This window comes from Piliocolobus tephrosceles, chromosome 9 (assembly GCF_002776525.5).
Source record: "Piliocolobus tephrosceles isolate RC106 chromosome 9, ASM277652v3, whole genome shotgun sequence".
NCBI lineage: Eukaryota > Metazoa > Chordata > Mammalia > Primates > Cercopithecidae > Piliocolobus > Piliocolobus tephrosceles.
In genome coordinates this window covers 54777062-54804172 of record NC_045442.1, presented here as the reverse complement: position 1 = coordinate 54804172, position 27111 = coordinate 54777062, and the positions used below count along the sequence as shown (strand labels likewise).

At 38.8% G+C, this 27111-nt stretch overlaps 1 protein-coding gene across 1 annotated transcript in view; it reads right to left on the bottom strand.

Annotated features, from left to right (window-relative positions):
* Positions 1 to 3938: 3938 nt before the first annotated feature.
* Positions 3939 to 27111, bottom strand: part of BICC1 (BicC family RNA binding protein 1) — a 324892-nt gene continuing 301719 nt past the window's right edge. The window contains exons 18-21 of the mRNA XM_023185583.2: positions 21632 to 21788; positions 17896 to 18056; positions 14843 to 14942; positions 3939 to 6575 (exon numbers count right to left, since the gene is read on the bottom strand). Of these exons, the coding sequence (XP_023041351.1) occupies positions 6445 to 6575; positions 14843 to 14942; positions 17896 to 18056; positions 21632 to 21788 (549 nt within the window). The 3' untranslated portion in view covers positions 3939 to 6444. The remainder of the gene's footprint in view (positions 6576 to 14842; positions 14943 to 17895; positions 18057 to 21631; positions 21789 to 27111) is intronic.

The window sequence follows — 27111 nt, the reverse complement described above, 5'->3', positions numbered from 1 at the left end:
TATGCAACCCAGTTCTTTAAAGATATCCTCATTATACTAGGAGTGCCTGGTATAAAATTTATTATATGACAGGCAAAGCTGTAACTTTCCTTAAAGCCTCCCCATCTTCACATTTTTACCATGAAAATATTTAAGGTCGTTTTATGTGTTTTTAAAAAGCTTTTAAATGTATAAAGAAAGGAACAAGATGGAATTTCCCCTTCTCATTTAGGAATTTAACTCAGATTCATGAAGCAGAAGGTAGCATAATTTTTGTGGACAGTTTTCAATCCATAGGAAGAATTTACCTACAGCAACTTCATTTGGCTGTTTTCTGAGATAGGGTCTTGCTCTGTCGTGCAAGTAGGAGTGCAGTGGCATAAACACAGCTCACTGCAGCCTTGGCCTTGTGGGCACAAGTGATTCTCCCCCCTCAGCCTCCACAGTAGCTGGGCCTATGGACATGCATCACACACATGGCAATTTTTTTTTTTTTTTTTAATAGAAATGAGGTCTCCCTATATTGCCCAGGCTGGTCTTGAACTCCTGGGCTAAAGCAATCCTCCTGCCTTAGCCTCCCAAAGTGCCAAGATTACAAGCACGAGCCACCACTCCAATCCTGGCTGTTATTAATATCAGTCTATGATTCTGTTAAAGAGGGAAAAAAATAAGGAAATGTCACCCACCTACGTCCCCAAACTTATAAAACTGGAAAATTTATCCATAGTGACTTTGAATCAAATTGTATCAGCCATTTGGACAAAAAGTCAATTGTGCCTGGGTGAAAATTTTGTTTGAACATAAATTGTTTTCTAGATGTTTTGCTAAGGTCTTTTAATGTCTAATTCCCACAGCCTCTCTACGAGGAATTAAGCAGCAGTGAAGACAGTGAGTTCAGAGTCATTTGTTTTCTCTGGCCTGGAAAAAAAGGGCCACACACACCCAATTATTGAGCTACTCTTTTTTCCCTCCTGTAACTCATCCAAACATCCTATTATGAAGTTGAAACATTTCGGTTACTGTAATTTTTTCCTAAAGATTCTGGTTCCCACACTGAAATTCTGCCTCCTAAATCAGATTCAGACTCCAATTCCCAAAATCTGTTCCAAACACATTCATGGCCTAACCCTTGAGAAAGGGAACTTCAAGCTCCACTTGCCTCCTTTCAGAGTGAGTCAAAGTATTTTAAAAAGCAACAAAAATGTGAAATCCCTTGATGAAGTGTTTTTGAAGTGTCCTGGCCATGTCTGTAGGAATGGTCAAATATTATCTAACTCTGTTCACTTTTTAAAGTGAAAAACAACTCAACAGCACAAATAGAGGCAGATGGCTCCTTTCAAAAGAAAAGCCAAGCTCATTATACGCACACAAAGGGAGTTTGTATGAGATCCTGTGGTAGTGGTGGGCAGAGAGACATAAAAGTGGGAGAAATTCAGCAACCAGGGCTAGGATGGAGGTGACCTTGTGGGTGACAGGGAGTGAATACCATTTAGGATAATGAGAACTTTCGGGGAATAGGGCCATTAGGCACACAATATATGACTATTAGAATTGGCTACTAACCTTCTCCACCCATATGGAGAGCCCAGTTTTCAACACTCTGGTGAATCAGAGACTTAAAAGAATAAAATAAAAAGCAACCAAGTAAGGTACAGAAATCTGACCCTGACCTTCAGGACAGTGTTCTGAGTTCAACCTTATTAACCAGGAGGTGGGTCCCTGAGACTGGAGTTTACAGTTCTGACATTTGGGCACAGGAAATGGGCTTTCTCCTTCTGATACAGAAGAATTATGAACACAATGAGGATCCCTGATGGGCAAAGATACACCCTTGCAGTGAAAGGAAAATCCTGTTAGTCATAATAGTAGCTGTAATTAATTCACTGTTCACTCCGTGCCTTGTACCGTGCAGAAAAATTTACACACAGCTTCTCTTTATCCTTTCAACTATTCTCAGAAGTAAATATTATTTCCATTTCACAGATGAGGATTCCTAGACACAGAGAAATTTACCCGAGGTCTATGGACAAGATCTAAATGCATGTTTGTAAAACGACAAAGTCCAAAGTCTTTAGTTCTCAGCCAGATGACCTGTAAGTTATCCAAAAGGCTGTTTGAGGAGAAGAAAGGAAGCTGACTTACCTAGAGTGGGACTGTAGGAGAATCATGGCCTCTGGTGACGACTGAAATATTTAATACATTGACTAAATATCAGTTTATCAAAATTAGGTTAAATGCACTTCAATACATTTGAATTCACAAAATTACTAAGTATGTAAGCCAGGATAAATTCTGAGCTAATTTAACAGTATATACCAGGATTTATATAGCCAAGGGAGTGACGTTCCCTTGGAAACAGTCATCTAAGGAGACTCTATTTATTGCACTATTGTCTTGTGGGAGGTCTACATTTGGAATTAACTTCCAAGTATTAATGCATTCTTTGGAGTATTCTTGGTAACAAAAATCACGTTCAGGCAAACTTGATTTCTAAAAACTCCAAAGTAACCTGGAGTCAAGTCTAAGAAGTGATGAGTCCTCGGCCATTATCATCATAGGGTATAGCTATAAAGCAGTAGAACATAGCACTTTGGGCCACACGCTCCTTTTCAGAAGGTGATTAAACCTGTGGAACCTAGAGATAGGGAAGGAGGGGGAATGAGAGGAAGGAATATTTTGCATTTGAAAGGCTTGTTTCAACTTGGTGGGTACTTTTAACAGGATTTTTTTTTTTTTTTAGATGGAATCTCACTCTTCGCCCAGGCTAGAGTGCAATTATTGTGATCTCAGCTCACTGCAATCTCTGCCTCCTGAGTTCAAGCAATTCTCCTGCCTCAGCCTCCAGAGTCGCTGGGACTACAGGCGTGCAACGCCATGCCCGGCTGATTTTTATATTTTTAGGGGAGATGGGATTTCACCATGTTGGCCAGGCTGGTCTCGAATCCCTGACCTCATGTGATCCGCCTGCCCCAGCCTCCCAGAGTGCTGGATCACAGGTATGAGCCACTGTGCTCAGCCACTTTTAACAGTTTTGTTAAAAACGGGTTTCTAGAGAGCTCTCTCGAGTCCCCCTGGAGTGTGGTAAACACATGGAGACCCATATGAAGGGTGGGGATAGTCCATCCTCCAACCTCTCCCTCTTAAGCGCCACCTTTCTCCGTTTAGAATTCAAGTTCAAGGAGGGCAAGGGATTTTATTTTATTCATGACTGTTCCTAGACCAGAGCCTGACATTTACTAAATATTTATGTCATTAGTATGTATATAATGAGCCGAATAAGTAATACATGAATAATTTAATATTGGGTCACAGGTAAAATTCCAATTATCAAAAGAATTTTTGTTTTAGAAACAATGTGTAAGAACCACTGGCATGGATAATTCAGGGAAAATATTCCTGGAGGCATAATGTGTGGAGGGCTAGGTTTTCTTTAAGATTTAGCAAAATCTCAGAATAAGTAAGAGAGTGTTAATTCCGTTTAGCATGAGTCCAGTGAGCATCTCAGTGCATGGCATGGTAAACACAGTGTGCTAGATAACACAATGGCAGTCTCTGAAAGGGGAACCTGGATCAAAAAGCCCAGGATCACGTCAGCCTTTACTGATAAATGAGGTTGTCAAAGCGGTCATACACTTGAGTCTTTATAAAAGAAAAGAAATAACAAGAATAAAACCTGTTCTAGAATGCTACTCTTTTGTATGTACCTATACGTGGCCTAAGAAACAATGATTGATGACTGGTCCTGGATTCACTGACTAAAATAAAGTGCTTTGGTTGCTGGTTGAAAATGAGGAATGTCAATGCAAAATAAGAGAACACAGAATGCATATACAATTCTACTGCAGAGACATCTTTCAACTTTGCCAAAAATGGCCAAAAAAAGAATTATTTCTTAGAAAACAAAGATAGGCATAGAGTTTATGCGTACAGATTTGCTTTTAAAAAAGACACACTTCATCTAGCAAGAGCAATACAAAGGGGTTATATAAATTTATTTTTCATGTAACAATTGATTCGATTAGAAAAAATTCCCATTTTCAAAGTTAATTCCATCTCTCATTTTTGGAAAAAAATCACTAAAAGGACAAAAACCCACAGAAAAATACAATCTGTATCTGTTCTATATTTACAGATAACCAGTCATTATTAAGGCGCAGATTAAAAGTTAACATTTATTCAAATCATCAAAATATTTTGTGCATCATATAACAACTCTGTATACTGTAGTGTCATATTCCCTTCATTGCATCAAGAGAAAGTGAGAGAAATAATTTCCAGTGTTTTTATTTATTTTTAGCCACCCTACTTAATCTAATTTAAGTGGGACAGTTTCCCCTTTGGCATATCAAAGCACTGTTCATAAATCAACTTAATACTGCATGTTCATTCCATCTTCCTCCTGTTGCAAATGCATGGTAGAGAGCTGGGAAAAGAGCTCCAAATGATTATTATCTGGGAAGGTCTTATTAAAAACAACATTTAGAGTACTGAGTTGTTGAACAGGACACAAATCTGGTATTGTTAACCTGTGTTAAACGTTTAGCATGATGCATTAATACAATCAAATAAGATGGATGATCATCACATGATCCACAAGACCGTTTGTACACATATGCACAGGATGAGTAAAGGGAGTGATTCAGTTCAACATCCTTAAGCAGATAAGGCTTAATTTAAAAAGGGCAGTCCCTCAGTGCCAGTTATAATTGATAATTTTATGACAGGCCCATTATCTATGCCTTCAAGGTAACAAATACCATATTTTAAAGTGAAAAATTTTCTGTGTGCAAAATGCCTCAATTCCTGTTCCTACTGCAATGGTCAGACTCAGCCATGGAAAAGTGTCAGGCAAGTATTTCTTATCCCATATTTATATAAAAGTACCCAACTCTTGTACATGCTTATCTAATGCCTTCTGCTAAGAGCACGTGAGAATGGCTTACGTCCATGTAGAAAATCTTGACTACTGGACATAAATAACCCTTTACAGTACAGGTAACTGACAACATTTCCTATGGGAAAGTTTTCTAACAAATTAATATACTTGGAAATAATATTGCTTTGAAGAAAGAAAGGCACTTTAGTGATTTTCTTCATGGATTAAAAACACTTTATAAATCTGTAAGATCTCTGAAAAGACCCAGGAAACAATGTTGCCTGATTTCTTGGACTTTCACAGTATAAGATTGTAATAATGACTCTAGCCACTTAAAAAAAATCTTTTGTTTTTCCTTCAGAACTTAGCTGTCTTTATGAACTGTCACCCTGGAGGCTTCAAATAAGCCTGTTCATTCTCAACAAACATAAGTCTACTTCAAGCAGACAGATAGGGTTTTAGGAAAGTCCTGTGGCCATACGGAACATAGCTAACGTGTACATGATAAGGATTGTAATCTATTTCTCCTCATAATGGCAACAGTGCTGTCTTGTCAGATGATTATTTGTCTTTTTAAATAAAGTGACAATCTAGGGCTCCAGTTATTGAATGTTGTCCATTCTCTACCATAAATCTCTAGTAAATATCAATTTCATCAATTATGTACTGTATGCTTATAATATCTAAAAATAAAAGTTTGATATAAATAAATGTCCTTTAGTGGCAATATACTAAAAAACAGCCCTTTGCTTCCAGACAACCATTAAAATCATTTTAGCATTACAGGCAGCAGCTAAGTATGACGACTGCAAAGGGTTAATACTGCAAAGTCCATTTGGTCTTTCTTTGCACCTATTACTGTGAACTAGGTCCATTGCTAGGTGTTTCTAGGATGCTAACATACATAAAACAGAATTGGTCCAGAAGCAAGCGGAGTCACTTAAGTTTCCCAAAGTCACAGAATATTCTGCACAGAAACTAAGATCCAGTACCATTTCAAATAAGTTTGATGCAGTCAGAAAAATGTGACTAACTCTGATCTGTACCAACATGTAGGTGACATGAAAATGAGAGAGATGGAGACAGGAAGAATTTCCACAGGACAAGAAATTAGAACGTGTAAAGTGCTGAAAGACCGCAATAATTATTTTAAAGCAGTACCAGAAAATTCCACTTTGATTATTTTCTAAAAATCCCCAAATACCAAAACAAAACAAGCAAACAAAATAACTTCTAAGTTCTCTGGCATCCCAGATGTCATTTCATCCTTCATTTTAAGTAAAAAAAAAAAAAAATCAGTGCATATGTTATATAGGTAAATAAAAACAGGAAATAAAGCCCTATCCTCATATTGCAAATTCTGTCCAACTGCCATTTTAAAAAGGTAACCCACATTTGGTGTTGTGCATAACATCACAAGAATATCTCTCTTTTCTTCCTTTTTGCCATAAAGTACAGGTGCGAATAAGATGCTTTGGTCCTGATACCAGACACCCAGAGTGCTGAGGACGGTGTGCTGTGAAGGCTGTTCACACATCTCCTGTGTCCACTTTACAGTTAGTCAGCGGGCATGTGCCAAGAAGGCGCTGCTACCAGCGGCCACTGACACTAGCAATGTCTGAGTGATACTGACGGGGTAGCCTTCCACTCGCTCCACCTTCCAGGAAAGAGGTGCGTGCATTTGGCGATTCAAAAAGCTTTCTTCGGTTTTTATTTAGTTCTAGAGAGAGAAAGAGAGAATTGTTAGGAGCTCAAGAGAAGTTCTATGTATACTACAGGACATAGCACTAGAGCTCAGAAAATGGTGACGTGGTAGGTTTTTTGAGGAAAGTCAAGTCTGGCAGCAAAAGGAAAACTTTAGTTGATGATCAAGGCATTTCTGAAATACTAGAAAGTATGGTACAAAAGATAGCATATTGATAGTCTAGAGAACAAAGGATAGCAAATAGTTTTTGTTGCAATTCGTAAACTCCTGCCAGCAAAGTATCTATTATAGTCTGTAAACTATATTGGAGGATATACCACTCTCAGAACTCTCTAACCAAATTAAACAGTTTGACCTACTCCAAAGGTCATTTCAGAGGCAAGGAGAACAATCAAAGCTCGTGAAAGGACGTATGACTGATGGCACAGAAAATTATTACAGCTACTGAACTCATTCATGTCAAACACGGCAATCATTTAGTTATTAAAGTCAGATATGAAAAGAAGACCCCACACCGAAGCACAGGGATATTGGAGGAGCACCCTGAAGTACAGCTGACCCTTGAATAATGCAGAGGTTGAGGTGCAAACCCTCCTGCTCCCATGTAGTCAAAAATCCCTGTATAACTTTGGAATCCCTGAAAACTTTACTAATAGCCTATTGTTGACCAGCAGGCTTACCAGTAAGTTGATGAATACATGTTCTGTATATGTATTTTATATTGCATGTTTACAATAAACTAAGCCAGAGAAAACACTAAGAGATTCATTAGGAAGAGAAAATATATTTACGTATTCATTAAGTGCAAGTGAATGATCACAAAGTCTTCCTCCGCGAGTAGGTTGAGGAGGAGGAGGAGAAGGGGTTGCTCTTGCTGTTTCAGGCACAGTAGAGGTTCAAGAGGTAGGGGTGATGGAAGGAGAGGCAGGCATATTTGGTGTAACTTTACAAAAATACATCATAATTTCTGTCTGCCATTTTTGCTTTTTTCGTTTCTTTAAAAATGTTTCTGTATGGTACTACTCGTTCTTCCACTGTTTTATCATAGAAGAATCCATGTCATTAAAAAAAATCAGAAGCAGTCTTGAATAATCGGAACTCTTCTGCCAGACTGTCTAACGTCCGTTGCTTTCTGGCACGGCTTGCTCTGTCTTCCTCATCGTCTGGCAGTGGTTCAGAAACACTCATCGCCATCAAGTCATCTCTGTTAATTCCTCTGGTGTGGTATCTATTAGCTCTTGAATTTCTCCAAGATCTGATCTTGAAATTCCTCACTCACCCTTTACCTTTATTTTATTATTATTTTTTGCCATATCCACAATTTCTTTCATGATTTTCTTGACTGGCTCTATGGTAAATCCTGTGAAGTCATGCACAACATCTGGATACAGTTTTTTTTTCCAGCAGGGATTCATTGTTTTGGACCTGATGGCTTCATAGCTTTTTCTGTAACAACAATGACATCTCCAATGGTGTAATCCTTCCAACTTTTCATAATGTTTTCTTTATCCGGGTTCTCTTCTATAACCTTGACAATCCTTTCCATAAAGTACCATGTGTAACAATCCTTAAAGGTCCTTATGACCACCTGATCTAGAAGCTGAATTAGGGACTCTGTGTTTGGAGACAAGTTAACTAGTTTGATGACTCTGATGTTAAACGCAGGGGGTTTCCAGTGGCCAGGGCCATTATCCAACATTAAAAGAACGTTAGAAGTCAGTCTTTTACTGGCAAGTTACTTTCTGACTTCAGGGAAAAAGTATCAACGGAACCAGTCTAGAAAAAGCATTCTTGGTATCCATGCCTTCTTGTGCAAAAGACTGGTGGCTGGTGTTTATCTTTTCCCTCCAAGGCTCAAGGATGGGCAGCTTTATAGATAAGGGCAGTCCTGATCATAAACGTGACTGCATTCACACAAAGTAGTAGTCAGCCTATCCCTTCCTGTCTGAAATTCGGGTGTTCATTTCTCTTTCTAATAAAAGTCCTTTGTGGCATTTTTATTTTTTCCAGAATAGGACCCTTTCATCTGCATTAAAAACCTGTTCAGGTGTACAATCTTTCTCCTCAATTATTTTCTTAACCGTGTCTGAGAACTCATCTGCTATCTCATGGTTGACAAAAGCTCCTTCTCTTGTTATCTTCACATTTGTTAAGCCAAACCTCTTTCTACAATTAACATACCATCTTTTGCTGTCATTAATTTCTCTAGCTTTAGATCCTTCACCTTCCTTTTGCTTTAAGTTGTCATATAGACTTAGCTTTTTCTTGAATCATGGAGTCAATAAGTATGCTTTTTTATAACAATCCTGCACCCACTCTAAAAGCTGCATTTTCAATGCAAGATAAAAAAGGTATTTTGCAAAAAGTGTAAGGCTTTTGCATCTGCTGGTGTAGCTGTAGCAATGTCTTCTCAAATTTCCTTTTCCTTTTTTTTTTTTTTTTTTTTTTTTTTTACAATAGTCGTTATGCTGGATTCACTTATCTTGACATGGTGGGCAAATGCAGCTACACACCTCAATCTGTGGTACATATCAAGCAATTCAACTTTTTCTCATGATGTTATGACTTTTCTTTGCTTTTGAGAGCACTAGTGGCACTTTATGTGGGTTCTATGGTGTTATTCAAGGTCTATGGTGCTGTACTAAACACAGTGAAAAATACCCAAGAACTGTGAGAGATCACTTGTAACTGTGATATACAACTTACTGGAGAGATTAACTGCTCATGTGGAGATTAGTGTACAGTGCTTTAAGCAGATACTTGTAACAATTGAGCTCACCGCAGTAGCAACAGAAGGTGGCTGTGAAATTATTACAGTAGTACTGTATATAAGTTAATTTTATGCAGTTATGATTTAAAATGTCTTTATGTTTGTTTACATTTCTCTCTGCTGCCAATGGTGCCATATATGGTCTGTGAGGTTTTGATAAATTTTAACATGTTAGAATAGATGTGTATATTGTATGGTAGTAAATGAGAAAATAGACTAGTATCTGTATATATTTCACACATATGCGTTCTTGACATATCTAACTTTTTCTTAATGTTTTTTAATATTTCCAGGCTATGCAGTTTGGAAGTTTTTCAAGTTGTCACAAATCTCCAAAAATATTTCCAATATGTTTATTGAAAAAACTCTTGTGTATAAGTGAACCTGTGCAGTTCAAATCCATGTTGTTCAACAGTCAACTGTATTAAGCCACAGCCCCCACGGCTCTGCCAACTCATGAAGCCTACACTTCTTGAGTCAGAAAGAGTTTTAGAAAGAGGCATATGAGTAGGTTTCTTTGAATAAAAAATTAATCTAGTAAAACAATCGTATCAGCTTAGAAAATTAATGCTCACAAACAACAAATACTTGAATCTAAAATTTCAGGGCAGACCTGAGGTGCCCTATTAGAATTGTAAAGAAATTAGAGTATTCTGAAAACACTGTTTAGTTTGTCTTTTGCCAACTAAAAGTTATTAACTGGAAAGGTAAACAGTTAATTGAAACAGACTACCTTGTTTTATGAGTATGCATCAACCTCCGCCCCCACCTCAAAATCACTGATGTAACTCGTTCTGACAAACTCATGCAAGTACACAGAATCATCAGAATATGCAAATTAGGCTTTTGATACCAACAAATGCAAATACCCTCAAATTTATTCAGTTTAAAATAGATTAGAGGGATTATGTAATTGACTTGCTTCAAGCTGTCTCTTTGAGGGGCTAGCGCAGGTGGTTCACCTTATATTTGCAAGGTACTCAGTACTTTTTAAGCCACACACACACAATCCGCTTTTGAATTGTGAAGTTACAATGTAAGATATGGCCATCTACAGTAATGCTGAAGACATAGACTCAGGTTGTAACAGACTGCATGGCGTTAAGGATGACCATATAACCAGACACGCTCCTGTGGCCAAGTTCTGGAAGATGACCAACACCCTTAACATTTTACCCCACTGCCTTCCAAAATGTAAACGCATGCCCTATATGGTCAAAACAACAGTGGAGACATCTCTCTTTTGTTCACATATAGGTCTTAGGACAGAAGAAAAATAACAATGATTCATTAGGCTTATTGTACGACAAGCACTTTACATTTATTTTGCCCTGTTCAAGTCTTCTTTAAGGGATAGATAATATTACCATTCTCCATTTTACAGGTGAGAAAACTGATTTAAAAAATAGACTAAGTCACTTGCCCACACAGGTACTAAGTGACAGAGGTGAAACTTCGCATGCCTGATGGAAAGGTCAATGCCCTGAGCACTGGCCTTCAGTGACCCACTGGACAGAGAAGACCAAACGAGGCATCAGGAATACAAATCTGAGAAATCGGTATTTCCAACTATGGCAGATAACAGAGCTTTATTTGCTATTTTAATGTACCAAATTTAATTTTTAAATAGAAAAACCCAGCTTCACTCTGAAGAAGCAAGGAAGGTAACTTTACAAGCAAAAGACACATGCCGGCATGCATACAGATGGCTGTTGTTTCAAGTTCCTCCAGAAACACAGTGGCAATGATATTCCTATTAAAAGTTGAATACATGTATCTTGTTAAAACACACACACACACACATAGAGTACTTCAAAATTCAGAAATCAAGACAGAATTGAATATATTTAAAGGCAAATTTAATAGAAGCGTTAAGAAGAAATGAATCCCCTTAAGTACACAGCCTGGAAAAGTTTTATCATCTTCAAGCTAGGGACTATCTTCGGCCTCCATTTTTCACGGGGGAATAATATACAATTTGGGAGGACATTCCCATTTTACAGCAAAGAAAAAAGAAGGAATGAGGCCAAACAACATTCTCCTTTAGCATATACAACACATATAACTGAGCACATGACAACAACTGGGCCATGAAGACAAAGTTTTTCAAAATAAATACTAAAAACTTTACTCTGAAAAGACACATCAGCTAGATCTTTGAAATGGTAAAATGATCACAAGGGAATCCAACCCTAACCGATACAGTTTCTAAGACTGTGTGTGTGTGTGTGTGTGTGTGTGTGTGTATATGTTTTGTTTGTTTTTGGGAGACGGAGTCTAGCTCAGTTGCCCAGGCTGGAGGGCAGTGGCGCGATCTCGTCTCACTGCAAGCTCCACCTCCCAGGTTCACGCCACTCTCCTGCCTCAGCCTCCCAAGCAGCTGGGACCACAGGCACCTGCCACCATGCCCGGCTAATTTTTTTTTTTTTTTTTTTTTTTTTTGTATTTTTAGTAGAGATGGGGTTTCACTGTGTCAGCCAGGCTGGTCTCATATTTATGTTTTTAAATGTGATGCACAGAGATAAATCTTCCAGAGAGGTTATCAAGGTCAAGTCCTACTGAAGAGACTTTAGAATTGTTGTTGTTGCTGTTGATTTTTAAATGATAAGGCAAACTCCTCTAATATTTTTCAGTAAGCCTAAGGGATGGTTTGGGAAAATACCAACCTTTTTCTTTGAAATTCCAAGGTTCACACAATCCTGGCAGCTCTCAGGATCTTGTTGCGGATCTGAACAGAGTCACAAACTAAAAGAATAGGTCGGGAAATGTTAGATCTACCTGAGGCCGTAGTGGGAAGCCTGTTGACAGGATGCTAAGCGTCCTTTCACTGAGTCCCTGTACATTTAACCAATCATGACCATATTCTGAGAGAAATCTGTGAATTTTCCAGAAAAAAGTGGATTTGGGGAAAAAGAGATCAAATTTATACTTTGATCCATCTCCATTAGAGATAAATTTCATCTACTGCTATAACATTAAATGTATTTTGGCCTGAGATTAAAAATAAAACAAAACCTTATACTGAAAGAATCACTCAGATTATAAGTTTAAAATCTACAAAATTAAAAAGGAATTTTAAGCAAACTCTGGATCTAACCAATCTGTAACCATAAGACAAATGTGAGTCCAGACTGCCCAGCTATACTGCATCTACAGGGAGACAGAATGTTCTGGGACTATAAATGGATGTCTTTGTTATCAGATAAGCTGAATTGGAGAAAGAAGCTTTGCTTTTTGATGAAGAATTTTCTCAATAAAAATGTATTGCTTTCACAGAAAATAATTTACCAGGTTCAAACAAATGCACTCAACAAAGTAAGACAAAATTATTCTTAAAATAATCAAGTCCTTTATGCTGTGCAGAGCAGCCATAAAGCATTTTAGTCGGTCTCAAACTCCCTTTAAAAGCAAGAGGACCTGGTGAACCCCACTGAGAGAGGAAGTCTGCAAAAGTACTATATAACCTCAATAGAATGACAAAGAAGATAATGATTAGAAAAAATATTATTTTTTTAAAATAGAGAACTTGAAACCTTTCTGATTCCCATCTTACCTCCCCCAAAAGATACTGATATATTCCAGAGTAAATATATTGATGATCTATCTACAACCCGTGAACGTATTTACAGCTATCTGCTTGTTGCTAAAAGCATTACAGAATTCAGAATTGGGCTGGGACACCAAAAAATGAACTTAGTTTTCACTATATCCTCACTGCCATTCCATGAACCTCTAGTGCAAGACTATGGAGCTCTGGACTATGTCCTTCACTGATATAAAATTGCTGACCTGCAGGCATATTTCAACAGTATAGGTATGGGGAATGCACAAGCTAATCACATTTCAAATATAAATTTCATTTGCAAATTAATAAAAGAATATGAAAACTGTTAAAGTTAGCTTGAGTCTAGGGATAGCCCCCTGAGGCTGAACTTTACAGAAAACAAATTTAAAAGGTTACTCTATTATCATAGATGGTAAAAAAACAAGTAATAAAACTACAGTTTTGTCCATTTTCACTAAGCCTGATGATATCACATGAAAGGATAGATCTTAGAAATGTAAGGTGACCTTTGTACAATCACAAATTCCAATCTACCTTCATGGTTAATAAACCAAAACCAAAGGTTTGGAAACTCACTCAACGACTCATGACTTAGCATAGGTGAAGCCCAGATCTCCTATTTGAATCCAGTGTTCTTTCCACTATACCAAGATGATCTTATGAGCAGGAATTATGTGTCTTCCCTGTTGAGTTCCATTAATAGAGCCTCTTGGGTACACACAGTATATCCGAGAAGAAATTTTAGAAGTTCTGGTAAAACTGATGAGTGTAGAACTCTATCCACAGAAGAACCTAATAGGTTGCCACCAGGAAGCTCAATGGCCAGATTTCCACTCCTATTTCAAGGCTGTTTTGCCTATATCTGCTTCAGATAAAGATTTCCTATGGGAAGATGGGTGGGGCATTCAAAATGCTGCTAAAATAAAATGGAAAACCACTGAGGTTTTAAATTTTATCTGCTGATCTGATTAGTGAACGCTGTCTGGAATGGACTTTCATCAGTTGGATGCAACTGCTGGCTTCACTGAGGCATAGCCTGCAAATTCAGTGTTGTGAAAAAGCATTCATTTTTCCACAGCACATGACACTTGGCTTCTGCCCCTGGTGTGTCTGTCTTTCTGAGACTGGGATACATATAAATTTGACATTCAAGAACTTTATTGGCAAGTCTTCAAAAACTAATCCCATTCCCTCCTTCAAATTTCCGCATATTTCTCTGAACACTTTTTTGAGGTTCATTAATATGTATTTGCCAACTCCTGACTCATCATCTGGCTCCATTCCTTTCAAATGAGTGGCACCCAATAAATATGTATAGAGCATTTTCTAAAATGTATATGCAACAGATGCACAAAGAAAGTGGCCTAGGGAGACAGACATTATTTTCCTTCATTCTGTGACTATCTTCAGGATACTATGTCCTGTGACTCATAAATTCTATTAAAACAGTGGGAAAACTAAGAAGAATTAAGACAACACTGCCAGATTCCACGCTATTGCAATCAGCATTCTTTTCTTCTCAGTGCAATGATCTCAGTCGGTGTGCAAGGACACACACATTTGAAACATAACTGCCAATCAAGAATAATTATTCACTAATGTAATGATTACTGTTTAACACAACTGCAAAGAGGAGAATTAAACTCCGCCCCCGCCCCCCCCGCAAACACTTCTCACGATCTGCATAGGGCGATTTTGGTTAGATACTTCTGAAGAGATCTATGTTCAGATATGACCCCTGTTAAGGTAGGTTTTCAGGCAATGCCTTGATGAAAAAGTAAGACAGTCTCAGGACTTGTCACACTGTTGACAGAAAAACCCTCTGAAACCACAACCAAGATGTTAGGTTAGTAAGCCAGCAGTTAATGGGTAGAAACAACCCAATGGCTGAGACCACTGGCAGAGGTTATTCAGATTTTAACATAAAAGTTGAATATTTATATTCACCTGAAATTGCAAGCAGCATTTTCCTCCTGGCACCAAAAGTAGTTATTCCCAGCTCCTTCAGATCCTGATCTGTGAGAGTGAGGAATGTCTGAAGATCAATCTGTGGGTAGAAAGGTCAATCTATAACCAATATATTAATTACTTATTTTCTTTCCCACTGTAGGATCAACTTGTTATCACACTTATTTATTAATTATGCTCTGCCTACTTCCAGAAAAGAAAGGTGGTAGCACAAACCTAAGAAACAAGAATTAAGAAAGGCGGTGAAATGGAAGTGATGATTCTAGCAGAAGACTTAGCTCTGGGCATCCTGGCAACTATAGCAAAAAAGGAAACACAAAGATTGTACCATTTTTGTGAACTGATAAAAGGAAGAGCATTATCTGTTCAGGAAAGAGAAAAATATTTCTTAGGTTGGGATTTTGTATTGGTTAAGTGTATCTTTATCTTTTAAAGAAGAAACTAAATAATAAAACAGACGGCATCTTCCTTTGTGTTCTACACAGGATTGAAAGAATTCCCAGACACAATCAGATCTACAGTCCATTTGGCTCAACCCAGCAAACTATCACTGAAACGGACACAAAAGAAGTATCTGCAGGAACTATAAAACTGTACTCTCTGGCATCAGGAACAAACTATGAAGGGAAACTGCCCAAGGATTCGCCATCCTTCCTTTAAAGATAGTGTGGAAGGGCCGGGCGCGGTGGCTCAAGCCTGTAATCCCAGCACTTTGGGAAGCTGAGGTGGGCGGATCACGAGGTCAGGAGATCGAGACCATCCTGGCGAACACGATGAAACCCCATCTCTACTAGAAACACAAAAAAATTAGCCGGGCATGGTGGCAGGCGCCTGTAGTCCCAGTTTCTGGGGAGGCTGAGGCAGAAGAATGGCGTGAATCCGGGAGGCGGAGCTTGCAGTGAGTGGAGATCGTGCCACTGCACTCTAGCCTGGGTGACAGAGCGAGACTCCATCTCAAAAAAAAAAAAAAAAAAAAAGATAGCGTGGTAGTGTGGAAGAAGAGAAAGACAATGGATTCTGAGGCCAAAGAGACTTGGGTCCAGATCCTGACTCTGCCATTACTAGTTGTGGGCACAGAGGGTTGACAATACTGTATCCTGCAGAACTGTTGTAAGCATTCACTATAATATAGATATAAAACACTGGGCTTACCAAAGAACATAACTGGCAGTTATGGTTAGTAATAATGCATGTTGATATATCATCTGTGAAAGTTGCTAAATGAATCTTCAACATGCTTACAATAAATTAAATCGCATGAAGTTACTTATGGGGGATTCTTGTTAAGTCACATCTGAGTATTAGAAAATATCCTACATTGAAAAGAAGCAGATTACCAAATTTCAACACGCCATAAACAGGTAAAACTTTTCATTAAATGATATTGAGGATAATTTAAATTGTCCTGTTTTGATTTGGAAGGTAAATCCAGATCTTAAAACACCTTAGGCCATCATTTATCACAGTTCTAAAGATGTTCTCAGAAATTCTATAACGGAGATTTTTCAGCTCAAGTGTTCCCCAACTTTCTCTTAAAGGACCAGACTGTAAATATTTTAGGCTTTGTGGGCCATTATGTACTGTTACAGTTACTTATTTTGTTGTTATAGCTGGAAGGAAGCCATAGACAATATGTAAACAAATGAATGTGGCTGTGTTTCAGTAAAACTTTATTTACAAAATCAGGCAGTGGGCTTGCAGACCACGGTTTGCTGATCCCTGCTGTAGTTAATAAAATATTAAATTAAGTTCCTTTGCCTTTATACTTTCATGTTTTTTTCCTGCTTGGAGTAACTGGAATAAGAAATGCCTACAATTTCTATGCTTATTCAAATAGGAAACACAGATGAAAACAAACCCAGAAAATCACTGAATTAACATTCAATCTCTTGCTTTTTGACCTTCTGTGCCTGGACACATTAAAACACTTCTGCTTCCAGCTACCCTCATCTAGCCAGCAAGACAAAGTAAAGAGATATATTATTTAATGCATTGATTATGAAAGGCTTATTCAGCTTAGAAAATTCTTGGTTAGATGAACGCTAACTCAGATGTAGGGGAAACAGAAAAAAACCCAATACCTTAAAATTTAATAACACGACAATTGCTCTTTCAGTGTAAAAAACAAAAATGTTCAGCATTTAAACTTAATAATTTATTGGACCATGGCAAGTACATTGAATTTATGATACAAAGTGCCTAGTAAAAACCATAGATTCTTTATTAACTGACACATGCCTAGAAATTGCTAAATCAGATGTTCTCTAACATAAAATTAAGCCAACTAGCATCGAACATGGACCATGTCTTGATTTGAAAAAGACACAAATGTATAGAACCATTTTAATTTTCTGACACTTTGAGTTAGCTGTGCCCCAGTAGTATGAGAGCACTGTTAGGAAGAATCATGCCTGGGGCCTCTTTTCTTTATGCCAGTACATAATAGGATATGGCTAATCAGTTTGATCAAAATCCATGGTCGCGACTGTTCAGTAGACATCTCAGTTCTGTCTCAGTTCAGGTAAAATCCAAACAGTAAGTTAATGAATAAATGAACATGTTGAAAAAAACATATATTCTGTGAGAACAGACCTCAGTATGACCAGGATGAGTCAAAAACAGCCAGAGATATTTCAGATGCTGTTATTTACTTATAAGTGCCACAAATAAAGACAACAACAGATTCAAAATGAAATCATGTTAAATACAGACTTGTTGCTGACCTTAAGGGAGCTGTGACTACAAAAATTCCTATGAATCTATACATCAATTGGGTTTTATTGCTAAAACTGTTAGACAGCTATTGTACATTTTTCTGCAAGTATGATTTTCCCTGTTTCTGCTATCCTGTGTTTACTAGCTGCACTAAATAAGAAATGAGATGACATTTTTCTTAGTAACAAGAACAAGCTATGAGACTTGAATAAATGCTCAGTGAAAGCATACTCATAGGTCAATAAGTGATTTCATTCTAGAAGTCATCATACACACAATCAAAACAAAGATACTTGGGAAAATAAATAATGACTGACCTCTTGCTGCTGGAAGACATCTGTGTATTTGCCCAGGCCCAGTTTGCTGAAGAGCTCAGGGAGGTCAGAGCCTTTGAAAGAGCTATTTAGGTTACAGCCATTGCTTCCTGTCAGCGAGGAAATGCAGTCCATGTAATTACTACTACTGAGATAGTGTTCCGCTGAAAGGCAAAGGAGAGACAGGCTTGAAGTGTAAATGCCCAGAGAGAACATGGTTTAATTAAAAGTTTTAATCACCTAAATATTTCAACTTTCATTGTTCAGCTGAATAGAGCAGTAGCTGTAGAAATACAGCAATCCTTTACTGAAATATTGGCTTTTCATTAAGGAAATGCTGGTTATTGCTTTCAGGGAGGCTCTTGCCATTTAAAAGGTTACACTTGGGAGGCAGAAATTCAGCAACAGTGCCTCTGTAGTTAATAATCATTCATCATATTCTCCCTGAGTAGTCAGAAGCATTTGTTGTTTATAATTGATTTCATGTGAATTAAATGAGGAGCTGGAAAAAGGATCCCTGGGACAAAATAAAGGTATGGAAAGTTATTGCAAGTCCAGGTTCCGTTGGATGGCAGGGTGGCTCTCTGTATCTACACCTGGGCTTTCCTTTGGTCAAAGGAATTGTATGATATTGCAACACATAAACGCTGCTCCCTAGAAAAATATAATTTGGTAGCAAGGTCACAAAACAGCATACTTCCAAAATTAAGAGTAATGTATGAAGTGATAGGAATGATGCTGTGGTTCCTGGATTTAATTTAGGACAAAAATAAATCTGTCTCTGGGGAAAACTTTTAAGACAGCAATGCTGAACTTTGCCTTGGTTCTGCAACTGACTTGGTGGGCAAAGGTTTCAACAAACTGTCTGTGGCTCTCAGACCCAGTACAAGCAAGCGCTGGTGATGGACTATTGAACCAAGCCAAGTAAGTCACACACACACACACACACACACACACACACACACACACACCCTTCCTTGGAAATTATAGCAGAGTACAGGCATTCTACCTCCCAGACCAATAATGAGCTCTTGCCTGTGTGGGAAATCTGTCTTCTTACACCAAGGATGTGGCTTCAGGAGAGGACCCCAAAGAGGTGAGGGAGGACGACACTGACCAAAGCCAATAAGACCCATCTAGTCTACTCTGGGGATCCATGCATCTGCCAAGTCTAGGAATCTTGTTCTGTATGGTTTTGGGTGTCACTGATCACTTTCTCCAGTTGTTTTCATCTCCCAGTTGAGATGTCCTTTATAGATTCCCAAGCGGAAGGCATTTCCTGATAAGGTTTCTTTTTCTCTTAAAGATAGCTGTTTATCTCTTGGGGTGAATGTGTAGAGAAAGGACCCAAAACCACACCTCAAGATACTGAGTCCTGGGACACTCCACCATTTAAAGGTGAAGCAGAGGCCCCAAAGTCATAAAAATAGTTTGAGGAGGAGTGACTACTGAGGTACTGGGTCAAAGGTGACACAAAGCCACAAAGTGGACTGCGATAAGGAAATTGGGGTGAGTGACCACAGGATGTGGGACGTGACAACATGAAAGTGGCTAAAAGGCTGCCCATATAATTTATGGTCCAAATGATACATTTACTTTTTTTTTTTTTTTTTTTTTTTTGAGAGTAAAAGAGTTACTGAGAATTATGCTGCAGCAAATGGTATAAATAGGGACGCCCAGGGAAAACAGAAGCATTGGTGATCTTGACAAGGGTGTTAAGAGAAATTATCTAAAACTGTGCTGTTCAATACAGTAGCCTTTGGCCACACATGGCTACTGAGCACCTACAATGAGGTAGTGGGAATGAAAATGCTCTGTCAGTTCACAATACACTGCAGATTTTAAAGATTTTCTACAACCTAAGGAAGAATATAAGCTATTTCAAATAATTTTTATATTGACTACATATTTAAAAGGAATCTTACATGTTGGGTTAAATAAAATATATAATTAAAATGTTTAAAAACAAATGTTTGAAAATAAAATGTTCATAGTGATAAATGTTCAAAATAGCCTATAACTTACTTTTACTTAATTTTTTTTTTTTTGGTCTTAACTACTTGTAGTTTCTATAGTTTCTCCTAAACTCCTTATACCCTAAAAAAGGTGACAAAACCCAAGTAACTGTGCTTCATTAATCTTTCCTTTATAGTAATGTATCCTCCATCTTAATCCTGAACTTCAATTCAGCTGAGTAGTACAGTTAATTTAATTATCCAATGTTAAATGAAGGGAAAGGAGATAAAGACAGAAAAAGAGAAGCACCAAATGAACGTATCTTGGGCTAGAGACTGGACATCATTTACACCCCTCCATCTGTGCCTGGCACCAGCCTGACTCTCAGCTTGATCATACTGTCAGTGGTGGGGTATCCAGCCAGTAACTAATGGGGAGTCTCCAGGCTATTATTGACAGTGCATTTAGGAATGAAACAGTTGACCATGTTTTCTTATTTAGACTAGGCCAACAACCTGATTACTCCTTTCAAATCTGAGACTCCTGACAACACAGCTGACATGACTGATAGTAATGTTAACAACTGACTGTTACTGAGTGTCTACCATGCTCATCTAGATTGCCTTGCTTCAAGGAGTCTTCAAATATTCTGCATGTTTCAGGATTCCAAATGTGTCAAAAACCCTGAAAAAAGGCACTGCAGCATATCTTGTGACGACAATATCAGCTTTCATCTGTTTATATAGCCCAGAAGTATGGGTGCTGTTGTAGATAAAACAATGGGCTCATGCTGAGTCTCAGCCAGATTTGCTAAAAGTCAGAACCCCCATGCTGTAAGTTAATTTTTTTTCCTGTTTATGCTAATTTAGCAACATCTTGTCTATTTAAAATCAAACCTTGCTGTTCATCTTGAGTAGCCACCTGCTGGACAGTCTTTCTTAAGCGGTCTAAGATGCTAATTCAATCACATTTTTCTCAACCATTTTTTTTTTTTTTTTTGAGACAGGGTCTTGCCCTGTCACCCAGGCTATAGTGCAGTGGCTCAATTACAGCTCACTGCAGCCTCAAACTCCTGGGCTCAAGTGATCCTCCCACGTCAGTCTCCCGCATAGCTAAGACTACAGGTGCGTGCATACCACCGCACCCAGCTTTTTTTTTTTTTCAGTCGAGATGAAATCTCACTGTGTTGCCCAGACTGTTCTCAAACCCCTGGGCTCAAGCTATCATCTCACCTTCGCCTCCCAAAGTGCTGGGATTACAGGCAAGAGCTGCCATGCCTGGCCTCAACCACTTTTTTATGTCCTCGTCTTTCTGTCACCACCTGGATGCATGTGTGTACACTACCCATTGATGCATTCATTTCATAAACTTTTACTGAGCACCTACCTACTAGGTGTCAGTCCACTAGGCATTTGGGGAGAAATATTCAATAAGGCAGAGCATAACAGAATACCTGACATGTGGACACTTCATAAATGTTTATAAAATGAACAAATACAGTCTCTGGTTTGTGGAGCACAAATTTCACAGGGAGATACACATAGGCAGATAAGTAATTACCCTTAGGCATGGCAAGTGCTAGAGTGAAAGCATGCACAAAATGGAGTGAGGGGAGAGAACCTCTCCTGCTTCACTGGGAGAAACGAGGATGGCTTCACAGAGGAGATGCCATGTGAATTACACTAAGCACTTGAAGTCAGAGAGGCCACAGTGATACTCTGACCCAAATAAACACATTCTAATCTGGGGATACCTAAAAGTGTACATAAAACACAAAGCTCACTTGATTTGTTTTGTTTACGCTTAGGGCTGCCAATAGAAGCTGCAAATTCACTATGACTTCCAGGTCCGATTCCATTTCGGTCTCTCCAGTTATCAGATTCACTTCCACTTCCCAAGTGCTCACGACTGTTGGACCGTGAAAGGGACATCGATGAGCCCTGTAAACAGACAAAGCCAGATAAGGAAATGTTTAATCAGGTGGGTTTCTCAGGGTGGGAGGAGGAAAGAATCCACATTACACCACTGCCGTTTACTTCTCTTGCCAACCACTGCACTCATGAGTGTTGACTCTCAGGAACGAAGGCTATGGAACCTGCCTACAGCCTTTGCCCTGCAGCACCAAGGACACTTGGTAATTTACACAGTGAAGCCTTTTTCCTCCACTATGGGGAGTAGATTCTGAGGGAGAGTCCTGAGAGACCCCAGTATAAATGATCCCTTCTATAAAATTTGGAAGAGTGGATGCTGAAACTCCTTCCAATTTTGGAGACCACAAAGCAAATCTTCTACCTGGTAGAGCAAAGATTCTCTGCCTTGTATCACACAAGTAAGATAAATGGCGATGTGGCAAAGCTGGCTTCTCAAAATGCTAATAGAGCCTGAGGTTGGAAGGGGAGCTGTCCTTTCCCCTGTGTTACCCTCCCCTAAACAAACAAGGATACAATCTCTCTAACAAATTAGATACCTGGAATAATTTACCTTTTTAAATTCTCCACAAAACAAAAATAATTTAAAATTTGCACTGAACTTGCATTTATTCATCCTTTTATTTATTTTATCACTATATTATAGACATCCTAGTTGGTATTACCTAGAGTATTAAAGTCAAGATTCTCTGATTTTCAAAGTACTATGTTTATTAGGTAATTCCAAGAGAATCCTTTACTGTTCACTTCAATAAACTTACTTAATTCAATCTTGCAATGGCATAAAGACAGCTCACCACGCCCTCCTTTAAAAATTTCTTTCTTTAGGGCATCCTGACACCCCAGGCCCCAGGTTTTCCACCTACCTCACTGTGTGTCCTTTGGAGGATCTTCCTATTTCACATTATAAAATGTCAGATTACCCTGTACCTGGTCCTAGGATCTCTTCCCTTCCCTCTGTGTACTTTCTTGTTAAGTAATCTTAAGTCTTTTAAAAAAAGTAATGACAATAGTGACTCCTAAATTTCCAACTCCAGATTTGACTTCTCTGTTGAAATTTAGAATCATAGGCCAGGTGCGGTGGCTCACACCTGTAATCACAGCACTGTGGGAGGCCAAGGTGGGTGAATCACCTGAGGTCAGGAGTTCAAGACCAGCCTGGCCAACATGGTAAAACCCCATCTCTACTAAAAATACAAAAATTAGCTAGGTGTGGTGGTACATGCCTGTAATTCCAGCTACTTAGGAGGCTGAGGAAGGAGAATTGCTTGAACCCAGGAAGCGGAGGTTGCAGTGAGCCGAGATCATGCCACTGCACTTCAGCCTGGGCAACAGAGTAAGACTCTGTCTCAAAAAAAAAAAAGAAAGAAAGAAATTTAGAATTATAGAGGTGACAGTCTGACACTGCCATTTTCCTGCCTGACAGGCATCTTAAATTCAGTGTGCTCGAAACCAAGTTGTTGTTATCTATCCCCATCAGCTACCCTCAAACTTATTCTTTCAGAATTCCTATATCCCAACTAGTGACTCTACTACTTACCCAGCTGCTCCAGCCAAAAGTCATCCTTGGTTCCTCCTTTCCTCAACACAGTCAATCCCTCAGCAAGTTTATCAGTGTCATCTCTAAACATAGTCCAAGTCTGCCCACTTCTATACACCTCCACAATGTCCCAACTGCCTCCCTTAAGGGCCATTTTAATTCTACTCTTGCTGTTTATCCCCCTATAATCCATTTTCCATAAAGCAACAAGACTGATTTCTTAAAATGCAAATTAAAACAAATATGCCTCTGTGTAAAGTCCTGTGACGTATTTCCACTGTGCCTTACCATAAACTGACAGGCTCTATAATCCAGCCTGTGCCTCTCTCCAATCTCTTCTCTGATGCTGATGCTCCCCAACCCTACCCACCTCAGCTTCAGGAACTCACTGGCTGGTTCCGACTCTGGGAGATTGTGCCAGCTGTTCTCTTGGCCTACTACTCTTTCCCCAGATCTTCATGGCCTTTTCTTGGCATCTAGGTTTTAGCTTGAATGTCATTTGCTCATAAAGTCTGCTTTATGATTACCTAATCCTAAGCGGTTCTGTTTAGTATGTAACAGAGACTCTTGTTACCTACTGCCTTCTAGTTTCTGTTTCCTTCTACCCACAAGAAAGCTGCATCTGCGAAAGCAAGAACCTTGTATTCAAGCACAGTATTACCAGTGTATAAAATTGTGTCTGGAACACATTAGGTGCTTAGTATTTGTGGAATTATTGAATTAATCTCAAAGACTCCTTCCCCTACAACTATGGGATACCTTTGCTAACTTCTGGGAATGGGTATAGGGAAATGAAGCTTTCTGAGACCAAAAACTGGCATTTCCAATGAAAGTATCTTTATTATTTGTACATCTTTGATAAAATATCTTTAATATTTCTACTCCTAGATTTGTAAGATTTAAAATAATCGGACAACCTCGTTACTATCAGTGCTAGAGAAGTTGAAAATCATCTTTGATTCTCAATGCAGGTTTTTATTTGCTCTGAGAATATGTGACCATTACTCATGCTTTTAAGAGATGGGTGGCAAAAAGGAAAAGAAAATCCCAAATCTCTTTGTAGCTGTGTTGATGTGACACAGTTACTGCAGGTCAAAGCGGCCTTTTGTTTGACTTTTGGTATCCCAATATAATATAAGGGGACAGAGTCATATTTTAGAATCTTGGAGAAAACAAAAAAAGCTTGAAAGTGCCTGCTTCTTATCTAAGGGATTTTTCTGAAATAGATTAATTTCTCAAAGCTGCCCTAAAACTGAGAGAAATTGTTCAAGCTGAGCTTCTCAATAATATTGAATACAGAGTTTGAAGTATCAGATTCTTGCCTCAAGCGAAGTTGCTACAGCAGGAAACATTTGGTCCCTGGCACACTGAGTGAGCAGCCCTCACCCATCAGGACCTATTGGTCAAACATGCTTGCTCTTTTCACAGATCGGCATTCTCCTTGTTCATTTGGCTTTATTTTTCTTTTGAAAAAGGAAAAAGTAAGAAAAAGGAAGGTGTTTTTAGCTACTCTCCAACTTAAAAATATTAGTGCCATAAGCATAGATGTGGTCTCTATTTTAATAAAAATCTCTCTCTCTACTTTTCCCCAGGCCCTTCCCCTCTTCCTAATCTATAGAGGCAATACTCGCTGGATGCCCTACTTCTGATCCTTCTGAGCCATGGAAGAATAAAGGAAAAGACACACACAGCCACTGCTGCAGAAAATCAGACCATGCTATGTGAGGGGCCCTTTCTTACGTTTCAAAGAATTTGGGATACATGAGGAAAAGCTCAAGTCTAACTTACATACCAGGGAGAATCTAGAACACCATTCAGAAAAAAGAAAAAAAAAAAACTTGATCATATATTTCCATTAGTAGCACTTAAAGAGGCAGTGAAGAAAAGCATATTACATGGTTAATGTCCATGCTGGAATCCAGCAGGTCTCACCCACTCTCCCTCCCAAATTTCAATGTGAACACCAGCCAGGATGATGGCGCAGGCTAGCCCAAGATAGCCAAAGCAAGAAAAGCCATAGGAAGAAGTTCAACCATAGTGTGAGAGGCCCTGCACATTTCTGCCCACAGAAAGTGATCTGTGATCTACCTGTCCTTGGGCAAGTGCTGGAGCAGAAGAGCTTTTTGGGCTCCTCTGCCTATTGCTGCCCTTATCCTTATAGGGTTACATCCCTTTACAGCAGTGTTTCCTGTGGGACACGTGCATCACAATTATACTAGGTTCTTGCTGAAAATGCAAATAGATACCTGCTTCTCAATCCCTACCTTTTGAGTGAGATCCTAGCAGAAGAGTCTGAATTATTATGCTCTCTGAGTGATACTTATGTTCGTAAAACTATGGCAACATGGCTCTAGATCAGTTACACACCACTCTTTGTTATGGACTCTCTTGGGTTAAATCATTAGGAAGAGGAGTATAAGTAACCTTGAGTAAGACACTTAGCCATTCTGGGCCCCTTTCCTTACTAGGAGTTTGCGGGGATTGAATAAAATTGTGGATGAACTAAATGAATGTGATTTAAGATAATTAGTACTATTATCTTAAATTCTTATGTGTTCATATAATACCCTAAGATATTCCTTTGAATATAAAAAAAACATAACTAAGTTGAGTGTGCAGAAATACTTCCATCAATGAGCATTCATAAACATAATTTCATCTTTCAGCAAGCCCTTGGTTTTCTTCAGAATAAAGTAAGTCCTCCACTGAAAACAGTAATAGCCAGTCAATATCAGTAAGAACCGGCCAGGTGTGGTAGCTCACTCCTGTAATTCCAGCACTTTGGGAGGCCGAGGCAGGTGGACTGCTTGAGCCCAGGAGTTTGAGACCAGCCAACATGGTGAAATCTAGACTCCACCAAAAATACAAAGATTAGCCAGTCTCATAAACTGGTCTTAAAATGAATAAGTAAATAGATTAAAATTTAAAAATGAAAAGAATTTTAAAAATTTAAAAGAACCTCACACATGTAATCCTAGCACTATGGAAGGCTGAGGTGGGCAGATCACTTGAGGTCAGGAGTTTGAGACTAGCCTGGCCAACATGATGAAACCCTGTGTATACTAAAAAAGAAAAAAAAATACAAAACTTAGCTGGGCATTGTGGTGCGTGCCTGTAATCCCATCTACTTGAACCCAGGAGGCACAGGTTGCAGTGAGGCCAGATCACACCACTGCACTCCAGCCTGTGTGACAGAGTGAAACTCATAATAATAATAATAAAGTAAAATTTTTAAAATATCACTAGGCCAGGCGCAGTGGCTCACGCCTGTAATACCAGCACTTTGGGAGGTTGAGGTGGGCGGATCACCTGAGGTCAGGAGTTCAAGATCAGCCTGGCCAACATGGTGAAACTCTATCTCTACTCAAATACAAAAATTAGCCAGGCATGATGGCGGGTGCCTGTAATCCCAGCTACTCAGGAAGCTGAGATGGGAGAATTGCCTGAACCTGGGAGCTGGTGATTGCTGTGAACCGAGATCGTGCCACTGCACTGCAGCTTAGGGTGGCTGAGCGAGACTCTGTGTCAAAATAATAATAATAATAATAATAATAATAATAATAATTATTATAATATCACTAAGAACTGACAACACACCATGCTAAGCACTGGATGCCTTCTCCAATGCCCTTCTCAGCAGAACCTGAATGAGACACGTTTCAGATGACTGAAATCACTCGCTAAGCTATACATCTGGTCAGTGGTGGTTATCAGAACCCTGCACCTGACCACTCCATTACTGAAAAGAACATCATTTTCAACTTGTCCTACTGTTGGTCTTAGAAAGCAGAACTG